The 21,051-nt window shown below is 60.7% G+C and overlaps 1 protein-coding gene across 1 annotated transcript; it reads right to left on the minus strand.

Moving 5' to 3' along the window:
- Nucleotides 1-5,479: 5,479 nt before the first annotated feature.
- On the minus strand, nt 5,480-20,027 carry LOC140690593 (uncharacterized). The gene is made up of 3 exons (XM_072952460.1): nt 20,010-20,027; nt 16,537-16,797; nt 5,480-6,238 (listed from the first exon to the last, which is right to left on the minus strand). The coding sequence occupies exons 1-3, from the start codon at nt 20,025-20,027 to the stop codon at nt 5,753-5,755; spliced, it is 765 nt and encodes a 254-aa protein (XP_072808561.1). The 3' UTR covers nt 5,480-5,752.
- Nucleotides 20,028-21,051: the final 1,024 nt, after the last annotated feature.

Here is a 21,051-nt window from a genome sequence, read left to right on the forward strand (position 1 = left end):
ACTGATCCCTACTGTGTCAGCACACTCCTGGGCCTGCAAACTTCAGGACCTGCACACTCCTGGGACAGCAGACACCTGGGCCTTCACACTCCTGGACCTGCGCACACTTGGACCTGCATAAACCTGGGCTTGTACACTCCTGGGCCTGCTCCCATCTATGCCTGCACACTCCTAGCCCTGTTCCCACCTGTGCCGGCACACTCCTGGGCCTGCACACTCCTGTCTCTGCACACTCCAGTGTCTGCACACTCCTGGTCCTGCACACTCCTGGGCCTGTACACTCCTCTGTCTGCTCACTCCTGGGCCTGCCCTCTCCTGGGTCCGCACAAATCCTCGTGTGCACATTCCAGAGCCTGCAAACTCCTGGGCCTTCCCTCTCCTGGGCCTGCCCCCTATTCGGCCGGCCCTCTCCAGGACCTGCACATTCTTGGGCCTTCACACTACTGGGCCTGCTCCCACTTGTGCCTGCACACACCTGGCACTGCACACTCCTCGGCCTGCTCCCTCCTGTGCCTGCACACTCCTGGGCATGCACACTCCTGGGCCTGCACACTCCTGGATCTGTACACTCCTGGGCCTTCCCTGCATGGGCCTTCTCTGGCCTAGGCTTGCACACTGTTGGGCCCGCACACACCTGGATTGCACACTCATAGGCCTGCACACTCCAAGACATGCACAATGTTTAGCCTGAACACACCTGGGCCTGTATAATCCTGATTTTGCACACTCCTGGGCCTGAACACTGCTGGGCTGCACAGCCCAAGGCCTGTACAATCTTGGGCCTGCACAATCCTGTCTCTGCACACTGCGGAGTCTGCACACGCCTTGGCCTGCACACTCCAGGACCTACACCCTCCTTGGCCTGCACACACCTTTGTCTGCACACTCCTGGGCCTGCAATCTTCAGGACCTGCACACTCCTGGGACAGCAGACACCTGGGCCTTCATACTCCTGGACCTGCGAACACTCGGGCCTGCATCAACCTGGGCTTGTACACTCCTGGGCCTGCAAACATAAGGACCTGCACACTCCTGGGACAGCAGACACCTGGGCCTTCACACTCCTGGACCTGCGCACACTTGGTCCTGCATAAACCTGGGCTTGTACACTCCTGGGCCTGCTCCCATCTATGCCTGCACAATCCTAGCCCTGTTCCCACCTGTGCCGGCACACTCCTGGGCCTGCACACTCCTGTCTCTGCACACTCCAGTGTCTGCACACTCCTGGTCCTGAACACTCCTGGGCCTGTACACTCCTCTGTCTGCCCACTCCTGGGCCTGCCCTCTCCTGGGTCCGCACAAATCCTCGTGTGCACATTCCAGAGCCTGCAAACTCCTGGGCCTTCCCTCTCCTGGGCCTGCCCCCTATTCGGCCGGCCCTCTCCAGGACCTGCACATTCTTGGGCCTTCACACTACTGGGCCTGCTCCCACTTGTGCCTGCACACACCTGGCACTGCACACTCCTCGGCCTGCTCCCTCCTGTGCCTGCACACTCCTGGGCATGCACACTCCTGGGCCTGCACACTCCTGGATCTGTACACTCCTGGGCCTTCCCTGCATGGGCCTTCTCTGGCCTAGGCTTGCACACTGTTGGGCCCGCACACACCTGGATTGCACACTCATAGGCCTGCACACTCCAAGACATGCACAATGTTTAGCCTGAACACACCTGGGCCTGTATAATCCTGATTTTGCACACTCCTGGGCCTGAACACTGCTGGGCTGCACAGCCCAAGGCCTGTACAATCTTGGGCCTGCACAATCCTGTCTCTGCACACTGCGGAGTCTGCACACACCTTGGCCTGCACACTCCTGGGCCTGTACACTCCAGGACCTACACCCTCCTTGGCCTGCACACACCTTTGTCTGCACACTCCTGGGCCTGCAATCTTCAGGACCTGCACACTCCTGGGACAGCAGACACCTGGGCCTTCATAATCCTGGACCTGAGAACACTCGGGCCTGCGTGAACCTGGGCTTGTACACTCCTGGGCCTGCAAACTTCAGGACCTGCACACTCCTGGGACAGCAGACACCTGGGCCTTCATACTCCTGGACCTGCGCACACTTGGACCTGCATAAACCTGGGCTTGTACACTCCTGGGCCTGCTCCCATCTATGCCTGCACACTCCTAGCCCTGTTCCCACCTGTGCCGGCACACTCCTGGGCCTGCACACTCCTGTCTCTGCACACTCCAGTGTCTGCACACTCCTGGTCCTGCACACTCCTGGGCCTGTACACTCCTCTGTCTGCTCACTCCTGGGCCTGCCCTCTCCTGGGTCCGCACAAATCCTCGTGTGCACATTCCAGAGCCTGCAAACTCCTGGGCCTTCCCTCTCCTGGGCCTGCCCCCTATTCGGCCGGCCCTCTCCAGGACCTGCACATTCTTGGGCCTTCACACTACTGGGCCTGCTCCCACTTGTGCCTGCACACACCTGGGACTGCACCCTCCTCGGCCTGCTCCCTCTTGTGCGTGCACAGTCCTGCGCATGCACACTCCTGGGCCAGCACAATCCTGGATCTGTACACTCCTGGGCCTTCCCTGGCATGGGCCTTCTCTGGCCTGGGCTTGCACACTACTGGACCCGCACACTCCTTGATTGCACACTCATGGGCCTGCACACTCCAGGACAGGCACAATCTTGAGCCTGAACACACCTGGGCCTGTATACTCCTGATTCTGCACACTCCTGGGCCTGAACACTGCTGGGACTCACAGCCCTGGGCATGCATACTCCTGGGCCTGCACACTCCAGGGTCTGTACCCTCTTAGGCCTGCCCTGGCCTGGGCCTGCACCCTCCTTGGCCTGCACACTCCTCTGTCTGCACATTCCTGGGCCTGCACAAGGTTGGGCCTGCACACACCTGGGCCTGTATACTCCTGGATCTGCACACTCCTGTGACTGATCCCTCCTGTGTCTGCACACTCCTGGGCCTGCACACTGCTGGGCCTGCCCTCTCCTGGGCCCGCACAATCCCTCGAGTGCACACTCTGGGCCTGCACACTCATGGGCCTGCACACCCCTGGATATGTACACTCCTGGGCCTTCCCTGGTATGGGCCTTCTCTGGCCCTGGCTTGCACACTACTGGGCCCGCACACTCCTGGATTGCACACTCATGGGCCTGCACACTCCAGGACATGCACAATCTTGAGCCTGAACACACCTGGGCCTGTATACTCCTGATTTTGCACACTCCTGGGCCTGGACACTGCTAGGCCTGCACAGCCCTAACCTGTACAGTCCTGGGCCTGCACACCCCTGTGTCTGCACACTCCGGAGTCTGCACACGCCTGGGGCTGCACACTCCTGGGCCTGTACACTCCTGGGCCTACACACTCCTGGGGGTGCTCACTGCTTGGCCTGCACACTCCTGGGCCTGCACATTCGAGGGCCTGTCCTCTCCAGGGCCTGCACTCTCCTGGGACTGCACACACCTGGGCCTGCATGCTCCTGGACCTGCGCACACCTGGGCCTGCACAAACCTGGGCTTCTACACTCCTGGGCCTGCACACTCCTGTACATGCTCACTCCTGGGACTGTATAATCCTGGGCAAGCACAGTCTTGACCTACACACCCCTGGCCATGCCCTATCCCGGGCCAGCCCCCACTTCGGCCGACCCTCTCATGGACCAGCACACTCCTGGCGCTGCACACTCCAGGGCCTGCTCGCATCTGTCCCTACACACTCCTTCGTCTGCAAACTCCTGGGCCTGCTCCCTCCTGTACCTACACACTCCTGGGCCTGCACATTCCAGGGCATGCCCTCTCCTGGGCCTGCACACTCCAAGGACTGCACACACCTGGGCCTGCTCACTCCTGTGACCGCATACTCCTCAGCCTACAAACTCCTTGTCCTGCACACTCCTTGGCCTGCCCCATTTGGCCCTGCCCTCTCCTGTGATGGCCCTCACCTTTCCTGCACTCTCCGGGGCCTGAACACTACTGGCCCTGCACACTCCTGGGCCTGCACACTTCTGTCCCTGCACACTCCTAGGCCTGCCCTCTCCTGGGCCCACACAATGCCTCGTCTGCACAGTCCTGGGCCTGCACACTCCTTGGCCTGCACACCAGCCCTCTGTGGGGCCCTTCCTTTGCTGAGTCTGTGCATGAGCTCCCTGTGATGCCAGCCCGCAGAGGTGACAGGTGCAGTAGGTGTTTGTGGTTCTAGAGACATGATGGCTCTCCTAGGAAGCCGGGTCCAGAATGATCCCCACTGCGCCGATGGGGGATTGGGGAGACCCTGAGAAGCAGGTGGCTTGTCCAGGGTGACAGCACTGCTGGCGGGGGAGCTGGGTCTGAAGCCAGCTGTGTCATCAGAGCTGTGACCCTGGCTGCATCCAGGCCTCCCCAGGGCTATAGGAGGGGCCGTGTTGGTGTCACTGGGTGGACATGGCATGGGGTGGGAAGTGAGCCATCAGCAGCCCAGAGAGGCCCTTGGGGAGCTTTGTGTAAGGAGGAAGCTTGGGGAAGGGGACCCCAGGAAGTGACCTCACTTCCCTGGCAACAGAGCCCAACAGAACTTGGGACCCAGGTCACCAGGCACCCGCTGTGTAGAGAAGGACACTTCTCAACCTACTTGGCTGGTGAACTCAGCTCAGCTCAGACATGTTTTGTTGCATCCCAAGATCCCGAGGTCGCGGCCCCCGGAAAGCCCGCAGCAACGGCCTTTGCCAACAGTGCCGACAGTGGGTCGGGTCTCACCCCAGGCGCCTCTGGCCTTTTGGCCAGAGGGACCGAAAGGTAACACAGGGAGGCCCAGGGCAGGCCCGCCCAGGCCAGGCCACCACTCAGACCCCACCCGGGTGGCCCCACAGCCCCTTCCTGACTGGTGGCGGTGGGGCAGTCATGTTGGGGGGGTCCTGCCTCAAGCAAGAGCAGGCTGAGGAAGGGTCAGAGGCCTGGGGGGCCGATCACGTCACCAACCTGGGTCCAAGCGGGCTGGCTGGGATGTGGAGAACCGGGGCAGGGCCCTGCTGCCCGAGGTGGCGCCCATGCCCTAGGGTGTGTCTCTTGCCTCCCGGGTGACTGAGATGACCAAGGTCCCAGTCTGATCAGGCAGCAGACGGTCGAGTGGGGCAGAAGCAGGAGTGGTCCTGGCCAGGCAGGGCTCTGAGACCTGCGGGCCGGGCCGGCTGCCGGTCACTGTCATTGCAGAGCCAGACACCGCAGGATCCGGGGAACCAGGACACTCATGCCAGCTCCCCAAGTGAGGGGCTGGTGTGCCACACTGTGGAAGGCCAGCACAGGCTCCGGAAGAGTCTGGGTATGAAGGGCTCCCCACCACCACGGCCTCCTGCCCAGACGTCGCCCAGGTCTCTCCCCAGGATCTTGCCCAGGGCTGAGGGGCAGCTCAGCACCCCCGGCTCTGACCTGGAGCACCGGGCCCACCACCCGGGGATTCAGGTAGAGGGCCAGGAGCCCCCCGAAGCACAGCCCAAAGGTGAGAAGGGCAGGGCCGGTGCGGGTGTGTAGGTGAGGGAGGGCGGAGGGCTGGGCCACACAGGGAGGCATTCCCAAAGTCTGCTGTTGGGACCAGAACAAAGACGGGCCTCAGACCACCTGTCTGGAAGAATTCAGTCACAGAACAAGTGCCTGTGGGCACTTGCTCGGTGGGAGCTGTCTGCAAAGCTCTGGGAAGATTTCTGTCCTTGAAAAGGCACGTGGAAAGGGAGCCATGTGGGTACCTTTTTCCAGGTTGTGCCTGAGCACAACCACTAGACTTAAAGCTCTCTCCACATCCAACAGTTACAGGTCCAGAGCAGGCAGGGGCAGGGGAAGACGCCAGAGAACAAAAACAGGACCACCAGGGTCCAGCAGGAGAACGCGAACTCCCTCCAGCTGCTCCTGCTGAACATGAAGATCCTGCTGCTCCAACTGCATATGAAGAGCCTGCCATTCCTGCTGATCTAGCTGCTCCTGAAGAGCCCGCCGTTCCTGCTGATCTAGCCGATCCTGAAGAGCCCGCCGCTCCTGAAGAGCCTGCCGCTCCTGCTGATCTAGCCGCTCCTGAAGAGCCTGCCTCTCCTGAAGAGCCTGCCTGTCCTGCTGATCTAGCCGCTCCTGAAGAGCCCACGGCTCCTGAAGAGCCTGCCATTCCTGAAGAGCCCGCCGCTCCTGAAGCGCCTGCCGTTCCTGCTGATCTAGACACTCCTGAAGAGCCCGCCATTCCTGCTGATCTAGCCGCTCCTGAAGAACCTGCCGTTCCTGCTGATCTAGCCGATCCTGAAGAGCCTGCAGCTCCTGCTGATCTTGCCACTCCTGAAGAGCCTGCCGCTCCTGAAGAGCCCACCGATCCTGAAGAGCCTGACGCTCCTGCTGATCTAGCTGCTCCTGAAGAGCCCGCCATTCCTGCTGATCTAGCTGCTCCTGAAGAGCCCGCCATTCCTGCTGATCTAGCCGCTCCTGAAGAGCCCGCCATTCTTGCTGATCTAGCCGCTCCTGAGGAGCCTGCAGCTCCTGAAGAGCCTGCCATTACTGAAGAGCCTGCAGCTCCTGAAGAGCCTGCCATTCCTGCTCATCTAGTCGCTCCTGAAGAGCCCGCAGCTCCTGAAGAGCCTGCCATTCCTGAAGAGCCCGCCGCTCCTGAAGAGCCTGCCGCTCCTGCTGATCTTGCCACTCCTGAAGAGCCTGCCGCTCCTGCTGATCTTGCTGCTCCTGAGAAGCCTACAGTTCCTGCACCTGCACCTGGGCCGCTGGGCAGTGGAGAACCATTTCAGGCATCATCACCCCCTAGGGCTCTGCCGCCTCTGCACCCTCCTACACCTTCTCCAAAATCCCACCATAAATCCCCTCCCCTACCCGAAGTTGACTTCCCTACCCCTGAATTTGCTTTTGTTTTGTTTTTCTTTAGTTTAGTTTATTTGTTTTACATCATTTATGGCATCCTGTATTTTTCCATTTTCCACTTCCTTTAATAAAATACAGATTTTTTTCCCTTTTAAATTGTGCATTTCAGGAACATTAAGTGCATTCCCATGCTGTCCGACCATCACTATCATGTAGTTTTATGCTCTTTACGCTATTTATGCCCGTGAAGTACATCCCACCACGGCCTCAAACCCCTCATCTGGACACTCCTGGGCATGCACACTCCTGGGCCTACACAATCCTGGATCTGTACACTCCTGGGCCTTCCCTGGCATGGGCCTTCTCTGGCCCTGGCTTGCACACTACTGGGCCTGCAAACTCCTGGATTGCACACTCATGGGCCTGCACACTCCAGGACATGCACAATCTTGAGCCTGAACACACCTGGGCCTGTGTACTCCTGATTTTGCACACTCCTGGGCCTGAACACTGCTGGGCCTGCACAGCCCTAGGCCTGTACAATTCTGGGCCTGCACACTCCTGTCTCTGCACACTCCGGAGTCTGCACACGCCTGGGCCTGCACACTCCTGGGCCTGTACACCCCTGGGCCTGCACCCTCCTTGGCCTGCACACTCCTCTGTCTGCACACAGCTGGGCCTGCAAACTTCAGGGCCTGCACTCTACTTGGCCTGCACACTACTGGGCCTGCTCCCTCCTATGCCTGCACACTCCTGGGCTTGCACACTCCTGGGCCTGCACACTCTTGGGCCTGCCCTGTCCCTGGCACCAGCCTCCTTCACCCCAACGGTGCCACTCACATGGCTGCGGCGTCTAGCCAGGAGCCCCCAACCGAAACCCCTCCCGAGGGACCCCCTTGCCGGCCCCCAGGGAAGCAGAGGGGCTCCTCTTACCTGCGAGGCGGAGACGTAGTCCAGCTGCAGCCTGACTTCCAGCTGCCGGGCGTGCAGGGCCAGCGTGCATGAGGGCAGCAGGATGGCCGTGATCGGCTGGAAGCTGCCCCCCGAGCCTCTACCGCCCCTTGGGGAAGAGGAGGAGGAAAATCCACGTCAGTGCCAAGAACACAGGACCCGTCCACAGAGGGCCCCTCAGGTGTGACAACCCCAGAGGCGCCCGCAGCCGACCTGGGCTGAGAGCCACTTTTCTCGCGGAAGCTCAAGGACCTATGCTGAGCCTCCCTCTCCCTCCCTAAAGAGGGAAAACCCAGAGGCTTTCTAACTTTGCACTCACTGTCCATGTATCAGCCATGTCTAGTTTACCTGCACACTCCAGGGCCTGTACGCATCTATCCTTACACACTCCTTGCCTGCAAACTCCTGGGCCTCCTCCCTCCTGTACCTACACACTCCTGGGCCTGCACCACCCAGGGCCTGCCCTCTCCTGGGCCCGCACAATCCCTCGAGTGCACACTCAGGGCCTGCACACTCATGGGCCTTCCCTCTCCTGGGCCTGCCTCCAATTCGCCCGGCCCTCTCATGGACCTCCACACTCCTGGGCCTGCACACTCCAGAGCCTGTGTTCTCCTAGGCCCGCACACTCCTGGGACAGCACACACCTGGGCCTACACACTCCTGGACCTGCGCACACCTCGGCCTGCATGAACCTGGGCTTGTACACTCCTGGGCCTGTTACCACTTATGCCTGTGCACAGCTAGGCTTGTTCCCATCTGTGCCGGCACACTCCTGGGGCTACACACGGATTGAAATACACAGCCCTAGGCCTGTACAATACTGGGCCTGCACTCTCCTGTCTCTGAACACTCCGGTCTGCACACTCCTTGGCCTGCACACTCCTGAGCGTACTCCCTCCTGTGCCGGCACACTCCTAGGCATGTACACGCCTGGGCCTGCCCTCTGCTTGGTGGGTATGGTCATGGGACTCCCCATTCCTGCGCCTGAACACCCTTGGGCCTGCCCTTTCTTGGGCCTGCACACTCTGGGGCCTGACGTCCCCTGGTTCCAGACACTACAGGGACTGAACACTCCTGGGCCTGCACACTGCTGGGTATGCACAGCCGTGGGCCGCACACTCCTGTCTCTGCACACTCCGGTGTCTGCACACTCCTGGGCCTGTACACTCCTGGACCTGCCCTGGACTGGGCTTGCACCCTCCTGGGCCTGCACACTCCAAGGCCTGCACACTCCTGGGTCTGCACACTACTGGGGCTGCTCCCACTTGTGCCTGCACACTCCTGGGCCTGCACACTCCTTGCCCTGCACACTCCTGGGGGTGCACACTGCTTGGTCTGCACACTCCTGGGCCTGTACATTCCAGGGATTGTCCTCTCCAGGGTCTGCACATTCCTTGGCCTGCACCTTCCTTGTCCTGTGCACTCCTCTGTCTGCACACTCCTGGGCCTGCACACTCCTTGGCCTGCAAACTCCAGGGCCTGCACACACATGGGCCTGTACACTCCTGGGCCTGCCCTGGCCTGGGCCTGCGTATTCCTTTTCCTGCACACTCCACTGTCTGCACACTCCTGGGCCTGCCCTCTCCTGGACCTACAAAATGTTGGGCCTGCACACACCTGGGCCTGTATACCACTGGACCTGCACACAACTGTGACTGATCGCTCATGTGTCTGCACACTCCAGGTCCTGCACACTCCTGGGACTTCCCTCTCCTGGGCCTGCCCCAAATTCGGCCGGCCCTCTCCTGGACCTGTACATACTTGGGCATTCACACTACTGGGCCTGCTCCCACTTGTGCATGCACACACCTGGGCCTGCACACTCCTCGGCCTGTAGACTCCAGGATATGAACTCCCCTGTCTCTGCACACTCCGGTGTCTGCACACTCCTTGGCTTTCACACTCATTAGCCTACTACCACCTGTGCCTGCACACTACTGGGCCTGCCCCAACCTATGCCGACACACTTCTTCGCCTGTCCCTCCTGTGCCGTCACAATCCTGGGACTGCACACTCCTGTCTCTGCACACTCCAGTGTCTGCACACTCCTGGTCCTGCACACTCCTGGGCCTGTACACTCCTCTGTCTGCTCACTCCTGGGCTTGCCCACTCCGGGGTCCGCACAAATCCTCGTGTGCACATTCCAGAGCCTGCAAACTCCTGGGCCTTCCCTCTCCTGGGCCTGCCCCCTATTCGGCCTGCCCTCTCCAGGACCTGCACATTCTTGGGCCTTCACACTATTGGGCCTGCTCCCACTTGTGCCTGCACACACCTGGCACTGCACACTCCTCGGCCTGCTCCCTCCTGTGCCTGCACACTCCTGGGCATGCACACTCCTGGGCCTGCACACTCCTGGATCTGTACACTCCTGGGCCTTCCCTGCATGGGCCTTCTCTGGCCTAGGCTTGCACACTGTTGGGCCCGCACACACCTTGATTGCACACTCATAGGCCTGCACACTCCAAGACATGCACAATATTTAGCCTGAACACACCTGGGCCTGTATAATCCTGATTTTGCACACTCCTGGGCCTGAACACTGCTGGGCTGCACAGCCCAAGGCCTGTACAATCTTGGGCCTGCACAATCCTGTCTCTGCACACTGCGGAGTCTGCACACGCCTTTGCCTGCACACTCCTGGGCCTGTACACTCCAGGACCTACACCCTCCTTGGCCTGCACACACCTTTGTCTGCACACTCCTGGGCCTGCAATCTTCAGGACCTGCACACTCCTGGGACAGCAGACACCTGGGCCTTCATACTCCTGGACCTGAGAACACTCGGGCCTGCATGAACCTGGGCTTGTACACTCCTGGGCCTGCAAACTTCAGGACCTGCACACTCCTGGGACAGCAGACACCTGGGCCTTCACACTCCTGGACCTGCGCACACTTGGACCTGCATAAACCTGGGCTTGTACACTCCTGGGCCTGCTCCCATCTATGCCTGCACAATCCTAGCCCTGTTCCCACCTGTGCCGGCACACTCCTGGGCATGCACACTCCTGTCTCTGCACACTCCAGTGTCTGCACACTCCTGGGCCTGTACACTCCTCTGTCTGCTCACTCCTGGGCCTGCCCTCTCCTGGGTCCGCACAAATCCTCGTGTGCACATTCCAGAGCCTGCAAACTCCTGGGCCTTCCCTCTCCTGGGCCTGCCCCCTATTCGGCCGGCCCTCTCCAGGACCTGCACATTCTTGGGCCTTCACACTACTGGGCCTGCTCCCACTTGTGCCTGCACACACCTGGCACTGCACACTCCTCGGCCTGCTCCCTCCTGTGCCTGCACACTCCTGGGCATGCACACTCCTGGGCCTGCACACTCCTGGATCTGTACACTCCTGGGCCTTCCCTGCATGGGCCTTCTCTGGCCTAGGCTTGCACACTGTTGGGCCCGCACACACCTGGATTGCACACTCATAGGCCTGCACACTCCAAGACATGCACAATGTTTAGCCTGAACACACCTGGGCCTGTATAATCCTGATTTTGCACACTCCTGGGCCTGAACACTGCTGGGCTGCACAGCCCAAGGCCTGTACAATCTTGGGCCTGCACAATCCTGTCTCTGCACACTGCGGAGTCTGCACACGCCTTGGCCTGCACACTCCAGGACCTACACCCTCCTTGGCCTGCACACACCTTTGTCTGCACACTCCAGGGCCTGCAATCTTCAGGACCTGCACACTCCTGGGACAGCAGACACCTGGGCCTTCATACTCCTGGACCTGCGAACACTCGGGCCTGCATGAACCTGGGCTTGTACACTCCTGGGCCTGCAAACTTAAGGACCTGCACACTCCTGGGACAGCAGACACCTGGGCCTTCACACTCCTGGACCTGCGCACACTTGGTCCTGCATAAACCTGGGCTTGTACACTCCTGGGCCTGCTCCCATCTATGCCTGCACAATCCTAGCCCTGTTCCCACCTGTGCCGGCACACTCCTGGGCCTGCACACTCCTGTCTCTGCACACTCCAGTGTCTGCACACTCCTGGTCCTGAACACTCCTGGGCCTGTACACTCCTCTGTCTGCCCACTCCTGGGCCTGCCCTCTCCTGGGTCCGCACAAATCCTCGTGTGCACATTCCAGAGCCTGCAAACTCCTGGGCCTTCCCTCTCCTGGGCCTGCCCCCTATTCGGCCGGCCCTCTCCAGGACCTGCACATTCTTGGGCCTTCACACTACTGGGCCTGCTCCCACTTGTGCCTGCACACACCTGGCACTGCACACTCCTCGGCCTGCTCCCTCCTGTGCCTGCACACTCCTGGGCATGCACACTCCTGGGCCTGCACACTCCTGGATCTGTACACTCCTGGGCCTTCCCTGCATGGGCCTTCTCTGGCCTAGGCTTGCACACTGTTGGGCCCGCACACACCTGGATTGCACACTCATAGGCCTGCACACTCCAAGACATGCACAATGTTTAGCCTGAACACACCTGGGCCTGTATAATCCTGATTTTGCACACTCCTGGGCCTGAACACTGCTGGGCTGCACAGCCCAAGGCCTGTACAATCTTGGGCCTGCACAATCCTGTCTCTGCACACTGCGGAGTCTGCACACACCTTGGCCTGCACACTCCTGGGCCTGTACACTCCAGGACCTACACCCTCCTTGGCCTGCACACACCTTTGTCTGCACACTCCTGGGCCTGCAATCTTCAGGACCTGCACACTCCTGGGACAGCAGACACCTGGGCCTTCATACTCCTGGACCTGCGAACACTCGGGCCTGCGTGAACCTGGGCTTGTACACTCCTGGGCCTGCAAACTTCAGGACCTGCACACTCCTGGGACAGCAGACACCTGGGCCTTCACACTCCTGGACCTGCGCACACTTGGACCTGCATAAACCTGGGCTTGTACACTCCTGGGCCTGCTCCCATCTATGCCTGCACACTCCTAGCCCTGTTCCCACCTGTGCCGGCACACTCCTGGGCCTGCACACTCCTGTCTCTGCACACTCCAGTGTCTGCACACTCCTGGTCCTGCACACTCCTGGGCCTGTACACTCCTCTGTCTGCTCACTCCTGGGCCTGCCCTCTCCTGGGTCCGCACAAATCCTCGTGTGCACATTCCAGAGCCTGCAAACTCCTGGGCCTTCCCTCTCCTGGGCCTGCCCCCTATTCGGCCGGCCCTCTCCAGGACCTGCACATTCTTGGGCCTTCACACTACTGGGCCTGCTCCCACTTGTGCCTGCACACACCTGGGACTGCACCCTCCTCGGCCTGCTCCCTCTTGTGCGTGCACAGTCCTGCGCATGCACACTCCTGGGCCAGCACAATCCTGGATCTGTACACTCCTGGGCCTTCCCTGGCATGGGCCTTCTCTGGCCTGGGCTTGCACACTACTGGACCCGCACACTCCTTGATTGCACACTCATGGGCCTGCACACTCCAGGACAGGCACAATCTTGAGCCTGAACACACCTGGGCCTGTATACTCCTGATTCTGCACACTCCTGGGCCTGAACACTGCTGGGACTCACAGCCCTGGGCATGCATACTCCTGGGCCTGCACACTCCAGGGTCTGTACCCTCTTAGGCCTGCCCTGGCCTGGGCCTGCACCCTCCTTGGCCTGCACACTCCTCTGTCTGCACATTCCTGGGCCTGCACAAGGTTGGGCCTGCACACACCTGGGCCTGTATACTCCTGGATCTGCACACTCCTGTGACTGATCCCTCCTGTGTCTGCACACTCCTGGGCCTGCACACTGCTGGGCCTGCCCTCTCCTGGGCCCGCACAATCCCTCGAGTGCACACTCTGGGCCTGCACACTCATGGGCCTGCACACCCCTGGATATGTACACTCCTGGGCCTTCCCTGGTATGGGCCTTCTCTGGCCCTGGCTTGCACACTACTGGGCCCGCACACTCCTGGATTGCACACTCATGGGCCTGCACACTCCAGGACATGCACAATCTTGAGCCTGAACACACCTGGGCCTGTATACTCCTGATTTTGCACACTCCTGGGCCTGGACACTGCTAGGCCTGCACAGCCCTAACCTGTACAGTCCTGGGCCTGCACACCCCTGTGTCTGCACACTCCGGAGTCTGCACACGCCTGGGGCTGCACACTCCTGGGCCTGTACACTCCTGGGCCTACACACTCCTGGGGGTGCTCACTGCTTGGCCTGCACACTCCTGGGCCTGCACATTCGAGGGCCTGTCCTCTCCAGGGCCTGCACTCTCCTGGGACTGCACACACCTGGGCCTGCATGCTCCTGGACCTGCGCACACCTGGGCCTGCACAAACCTGGGCTTCTACACTCCTGGGCCTGCACACTCCTGTACATGCTCACTCCTGGGACTGTATAATCCTGGGCAAGCACAGTCTTGACCTACACACCCCTGGCCATGCCCTATCCCGGGCCAGCCCCCACTTCGGCCGACCCTCTCATGGACCAGCACACTCCTGGCGCTGCACACTCCAGGGCCTGCTCGCATCTGTCCCTACACACTCCTTCGTCTGCAAACTCCTGGGCCTGCTCCCTCCTGTACCTACACACTCCTGGGCCTGCACATTCCAGGGCATGCCCTCTCCTGGGCCTGCACACTCCAAGGACTGCACACACCTGGGCCTGCTCACTCCTGTGACCGCATACTCCTCGGCCTACAAACTCCTTGTCCTGCACACTCCTTGGCCTGCCCCATTTGGCCCTGCCCTCTCCTGTGATGGCCCTCACCTTTCCTGCACTCTCCGGGGCCTGAACACTACTGGCCCTGCACACTCCTGGGCCTGCACACTTCTGTCCCTGCACACTCCTAGGCCTGCCCTCTCCTGGGCCCACACAATGCCTCGTCTGCACAGTCCTGGGCCTGCACACTCCTTGGCCTGCACACCAGCCCTCTGTGGGGCCCTTCCTTTGCTGAGTCTGTGCATGAGCTCCCTGTGATGCCAGCCCGCAGAGGTGACAGGTGCAGTAGGTGTTTGTGGTTCTAGAGACATGATGGCTCTCCTAGGAAGCCGGGTCCAGAATGATCCCCACTGCGCCGATGGGGGATTGGGGAGACCCTGAGAAGCAGGTGGCTTGTCCAGGGTGACAGCACTGCTGGCGGGGGAGCTGGGTCTGAAGCCAGCTGTGTCATCAGAGCTGTGACCCTGGCTGCATCCAGGCCTCCCCAGGGCTATAGGAGGGGCCGTGTTGGTGTCACTGGGTGGACATGGCATGGGGTGGGAAGTGAGCCATCAGCAGCCCAGAGAGGCCCTTGGGGAGCTTTGTGTAAGGAGGAAGCTTGGGGAAGGGGACCCCAGGAAGTGACCTCACTTCCCTGGCAACAGAGCCCAACAGAACTTGGGACCCAGGTCACCAGGCACCCGCTGTGTAGAGAAGGACACTTCTCAACCTACTTGGCTGGTGAACTCAGCTCAGCTCAGACATGTTTTGTTGCATCCCAAGATCCCGAGGTCGCGGCCCCCGGAAAGCCCGCAGCAACGGCCTTTGCCAACAGTGCCGACAGTGGGTCGGGTCTCACCCCAGGCGCCTCTGGCCTTTTGGCCAGAGGGACCGAAAGGTAACACAGGGAGGCCCAGGGCAGGCCCGCCCAGGCCAGGCCACCACTCAGACCCCACCCGGGTGGCCCCACAGCCCCTTCCTGACTGGTGGCGGTGGGGCAGTCATGTTGGGGGGGTCCTGCCTCAAGCAAGAGCAGGCTGAGGAAGGGTCAGAGGCCTGGGGGGCCGATCACGTCACCAACCTGGGTCCAAGCGGGCTGGCTGGGATGTGGAGAACCGGGGCAGGGCCCTGCTGCCCGAGGTGGCGCCCATGCCCTAGGGTGTGTCTCTTGCCTCCCGGGTGACTGAGATGACCAAGGTCCCAGTCTGATCAGGCAGCAGACGGTCGAGTGGGGCAGAAGCAGGAGTGGTCCTGGCCAGGCAGGGCTCTGAGACCTGCGGGCCGGGCCGGCTGCCGGTCACTGTCATTGCAGAGCCAGACACCGCAGGATCCGGGGAACCAGGACACTCATGCCAGCTCCCCAAGTGAGGGGCTGGTGTGCCACACTGTGGAAGGCCAGCACAGGCTCCGGAAGAGTCTGGGTATGAAGGGCTCCCCACCACCACGGCCTCCTGCCCAGACGTCGCCCAGGTCTCTCCCCAGGATCTTGCCCAGGGCTGAGGGGCAGCTCAGCACCCCCGGCTCTGACCTGGAGCACCGGGCCCACCACCCGGGGATTCAGGTAGAGGGCCAGGAGCCCCCCGAAGCACAGCCCAAAGGTGAGAAGGGCAGGGCCGGTGCGGGTGTGTAGGTGAGGGAGGGCGGAGGGCTGGGCCACACAGGGAGGCATTCCCAAAGTCTGCTGTTGGGACCAGAACAAAGACGGGCCTCAGACCACCTGTCTGGAAGAATTCAGTCACAGAACAAGTGCCTGTGGGCACTTGCTCGGTGGGAGCTGTCTGCAAAGCTCTGGGAAGATTTCTGTCCTTGAAAAGGCACGTGGAAAGGGAGCCATGTGGGTACCTTTTTCCAGGTTGTGCCTGAGCACAACCACTAGACTTAAAGCTCTCTCCACATCCAACAGTTACAGGTCCAGAGCAGGCAGGGGCAGGGGAAGACGCCAGAGAACAAAAACAGGACCACCAGGGTCCAGCAGGAGAACGCGAACTCCCTCCAGCTGCTCCTGCTGAACATGAAGATCCTGCTGCTCCAACTGCATATGAAGAGCCTGCCATTCCTGCTGATCTAGCTGCTCCTGAAGAGCCCGCCGTTCCTGCTGATCTAGCCGCTCCTGAAGAGCCCGCTGCTCCTGAAGAGCCTGCCGCTCCTGCTGATCTAGCCGCTCCTGAAGAGCCTGCCTCTCCTGAAGAGCCTGCCTCTCCTGCTGATCTAGCCGCTCCTGAAGAGCCCACGGCTCCTGAAGAGCCTGCCATTCCTGAAGAGCCTGCCGCTCCTGAAGCGCCTGCCGTTCCTGCTGATCTAGACACTCCTGAAGAGCCCGCCATTCCTGCTGATCTAGCCGCTCCTGAAGAACCTGCCGTTCCTGCTGATCTAGCCGATCCTGAAGAGCCTGCAGCTCCTGCTGATCTTGCCACTCCTGAAGAGCCTGCCGCTCCTGAAGAGCCCACCGATCCTGAAGAGCCTGACGCTCCTGCTGATCTAGCTGCTCCTGAAGAGCCCGCCATTCCTGCTGATCTAGCTGCTCCTGAAGAGCCCGCCATTCCTGCTGATCTAGCCGCTCCTGAAGAGCCCGCCATTCCTGCTGATCTAGCCGCTCCTGAGGAGCCTGCAGCTCCTGAAGAGCCTGCCATTCCTGAAGAGCCTGCAGCTCCTGAAGAGCCTGCCATTCCTGCTCATCTAGTCGCTCCTGAAGAGCCCGCAGCTCCTGAAGAGCCTGCCATTCCTGAAGAGCCCGCCGCTCCTGAAGAGCCTGCCGCTCCTGCTGATCTTGCCACTCCTGAAGAGCCTGCCGCTCCTGCTGATCTTGCTGCTCCTGAGAAGCCTGCAGTTCCTGCACCTGCACCTGGGCCGCTGGGCAGTGGAGAACCATTTCAGGCATCATCACCCCCTAGGGCTCTGCCGCCTCTGCACCCTCCTACACCTTCTCCAAAATCCCACCATAAATCCCCTCCCCTACCCGAAGTTGACTTCCCTACCCCTGAATTTGCTTTTGTTTTGTTTTTCTTTAGTTTAGTTTATTTGTTTTACATCATTTATGGCATCCTGTATTTTTCCATTTTCCACTTCCTTTAATAAAATACAGATTTTTTTCCCTTTTAAATTGTGCATTTCAGGAACATTAAGTGCATTCCCATGCTGTCCGACCATCACTATCATGTAGTTTTATGCTCTTTACGCTATTTATGCCCGTGAAGTACATCCCACCACGGCCTCAAACCCCTCATCTGGACACTCCTGGGCATGCACACTCCTGGGCCTACACAATCCTGGATCTGTACACTCCTGGGCCTTCCCTGGCATGGGCCTTCTCTGGCCCTGGCTTGCACACTACTGGGCCTGCACACTCCTGGATTGCACACTCATGGGCCTGCACACTCCAGGACATGCACAATCTTGAGCCTGAACACACCTGGGCCTGTGTACTCCTGATTTTGCACACTCCTGGGCCTGAACACTGCTGGGCCTGCACAGCCCTAGGCCTGTACAATTCTGGGCCTGCACACTCCTGTCTCTGCACACTCCGGAGTCTGCACACGCCTGGGCCTGCACACTCCTGGGCCTGTACACCCCTGGGCCTGCACCCTCCTTGGCCTGCACACTCCTCTGTCTGCACACAGCTGGGCCTGCAAACTTCAGGGCCTGCACTCTACTTGGCCTGCACACTACTGGGCCTGCTCCCTCCTATGCCTGCACACTCCTGGGCATGCACACTCCTGGGCCTGCACACTCTTGGGCCTGCCCTGTCCCTGGCACCAGCCTCCTTCACCCCAACGGTGCCACTCACACGGCTGCGGCGTCTAGCCAGGAGCCCCCAACCGAAACCCCTCCCGAGGGACCCCCTTGCCGGCCCCCAGGGAAGCAGCGGGGCTCCTCTTACCTGCGAGGCGGAGACGTAGTCCAGCTGCAGCCTGACTTCCAGCTGCCGGGCGTGCAGGGCCAGCGTGCATGAGGGCAGCAGGATGGCCGTGATCGGCTGGAAGCTGCCCCCCGAGCCTCTACCGCCCCTTGGGGAAGAGGAGGAGGAAAATCCACGTCAGTGCCAAGAACACAGGACCCGTCCACAGAGGGCCCCTCAGGTGTGACAACCCCAGAGGCGCCCGCAGCCGACCTGGGCTGAGAGCCACTTTTCTCGCGGAAGCTCAAGGACCTATGCTGAGCCTCCCTCTCCCTCCCTAAAGAGGGAAAACCCAGAGGCTTTCTAACTTTGCACTCACTGTCCATGTATCAGCCATGTCTAGTTTACCTGCACACTCCAGGGCCTGTACGCATCTATCCTTACACACTCCTTGCCTGCAAACTCCTGGGCCTCCTCCCTCCTGTACCTACACACTCCTGGGCCTGCACCACCCAGGGCCTGCCCTCTCCTGGGCCCGCACAATCCCTCGAGTGCACACTCAGGGCCTGCACACTCATGGGCCTTCCCTCTCCTGGGCCTGCCTCCAATTCGCCCGGCCCTCTCATGGACCTCCACACTCCTGGGCCTGCACACTCCAGAGCCTGTGTTCTCCTAGGCCCGCACACTCCTGGGACAGCACACACCTGGGCCTACACACTCCTGGACCTGCGCACACCTCGGCCTGCATGAACCTGGGCTTGTACACTCCTGGGCCTGTTACCACTTATGCCTGTGCACAGCTAGGCTTGTTCCCATCTGTGCCGGCACACTCCTGGGGCTACACACGGATTGAAATACACAGCCCTAGGCCTGTACAATACTGGGCCTGCACTCTCCTGTCTCTGAACACTCCGGTCTGCACACTCCTTGGCCTGCACACTCCTGAGCGTACTCCCTCCTGTGCCGGCACACTCCTAGGCATGTACACGCCTGGGCCTGCCCTCTGCTTGGTGGGTATGGTCATGGGACTCCCCATTCCTGCGCCTGAACACCCTTGGGCCTGCCCTTTCTTGGGCCTGCACACTCTGGGGCCTGACGTCCCCTGGTTCCAGACACTACAGGGACTGAACACTCCTGGGCCTGCACACTGCTGGGTATGCACAGCCGTGGGCCGCACACTCCTGTCTCTGCACACTCCGGTGTCTGCACACTCCTGGGCCTGTACACTCCTGGACCTGCCCTGGACTGGGCTTGCACCCTCCTGGGCCTGCACACTCCAAGGCCTGCACACTCCTGGGTCTGCACACTACTGGGGCTGCTCCCACTTGTGCCTGCACACTCCTGGGCCTGCACACTCCTTGCCCTGCACACTCCTGGGGGTGCACACTGCTTGGTCTGCACACTCCTGGGCCTGCACATTCCAGGGATTGTCCTCTCCAGGGTCTGCACATTCCTTGGCCTGCACCTTCCTTGTCCTGTGCACTCCTCTGTCTGCACACTCCTGGGCCTGCACACTCCTTGGCCTGCAAACTCCAGGGCCTGCACACACATGGGCCTGTACACTCCTGGGCCTGCCCTGGCCTGGGCCTGCGTATTCCTTTTCCTGCACACTCCACTGTCTGCACACTCCTGGGCCTGCCCTCTCCTGGACCTACAAAATGTTGGGCCTGCACACACCTGGGCCTGTATACCACTGGACCTGCACACAACTGTGACTGATCGCTCATGTGTCTGCACACTCCAGGTCCTGCACACTCCTGGGACTTCCCTCTCCTGGGCCTGCCCCAAATTCGGCCGGCCCTCTCCTGGACCTGTACATACTTGGGCATTCACACTACTGGGCCTGCTCCCACTTGTGCATGCACACACCTGGGCCTGCACACTCCTCGGCCTGTAGACTCCAGGATATGAACTCCCCTGTCTCTGCACACTCCGGTGTCTGCACACTCCTTGGCTTTCACACTCATTAGCCTACTACCACCTGTGCCTGCACACTACTGGGCCTGCCCCAACCTATGCCGACACACTACTTCGCCTGTCCCTCCTGTGCCGTCACAATCCTGGGACTACACACTCCTGTCTCTGCACACTCCAGTGTCTGCACACTCCTGGTCCTGCACACTCCTGGGCCTGTACACTCCTCTGTCTGCTCACTCCTGGGCTTGCCCTCTCCGGGGTCCGCACAAATCCTCGTGTGCACATTCCAGAGCCTGCAAACTCCTGGGCCTTCCCTCTCCTGGGCCTGCCCCCTATTCGGCCTGCCCTCTCCAGGACCTGCACATTCTTGGGCCTTCACACTATTGGGCCTGCTCCCACTTGTGCCTGCACACACCTGGCACTGCACACTCCTCGGCCTGCTCCCTCCTGTGCCTGCACACTCCTGGGCATGCACACTCCTGGGCCTGCACACTCCTGGATCTGTACTCTCCTGGGCCTTCCCTGCATGGGCCTTCTCTGGCCTAGGCTTGCACACTGTTGGGCCCGCACACACCTTGATTGCACACTCATAGGCCTGCACACTCCAAGACATGCACAATGTTTAGCCTGAACACACATGGGCCTGTATAATCCTGATTTTGCACACTCCTGGGCCTGAACACTGCTGGGCTGCACAGCCCAAGGCCTGTACAATCTTGGGCCTGCACAATCCTGTCTCTGCAAACTGCGGAGTCTGCACACGCCTTTGCCTGCACACTCCTGGGCCTGTACACTCCAGGACCTACACCCTCCTTGGCCTGCACACACCTTTGTCTGCACACTCCTGGGCCTGCAATCTTCAGGACCTGCACACTCCTGGGACAGCAGACACCTGGGCCTTCATAATCCTGGACCTGAGAACACTCGGGCCTGCAT

The sequence above is a fragment of the Vicugna pacos genome, chromosome 31 (genome assembly GCF_048564905.1).
Source record: "Vicugna pacos chromosome 31, VicPac4, whole genome shotgun sequence".
Taxonomy (NCBI): domain Eukaryota; kingdom Metazoa; phylum Chordata; class Mammalia; order Artiodactyla; family Camelidae; genus Vicugna; species Vicugna pacos.

What these genes read in the sequence shown, in the direction of transcription:
- LOC140690593 (XM_072952460.1), bottom strand. An exon ending in AGGCTCTTCAGGAGAGGCAG is followed by an intron (nt 6,239 to 16,536) that starts GCTCTTCAGGAG and finishes CAGGAGCTGCAG; the next exon opens with GCTCTTCAGGATCGGCTAGA.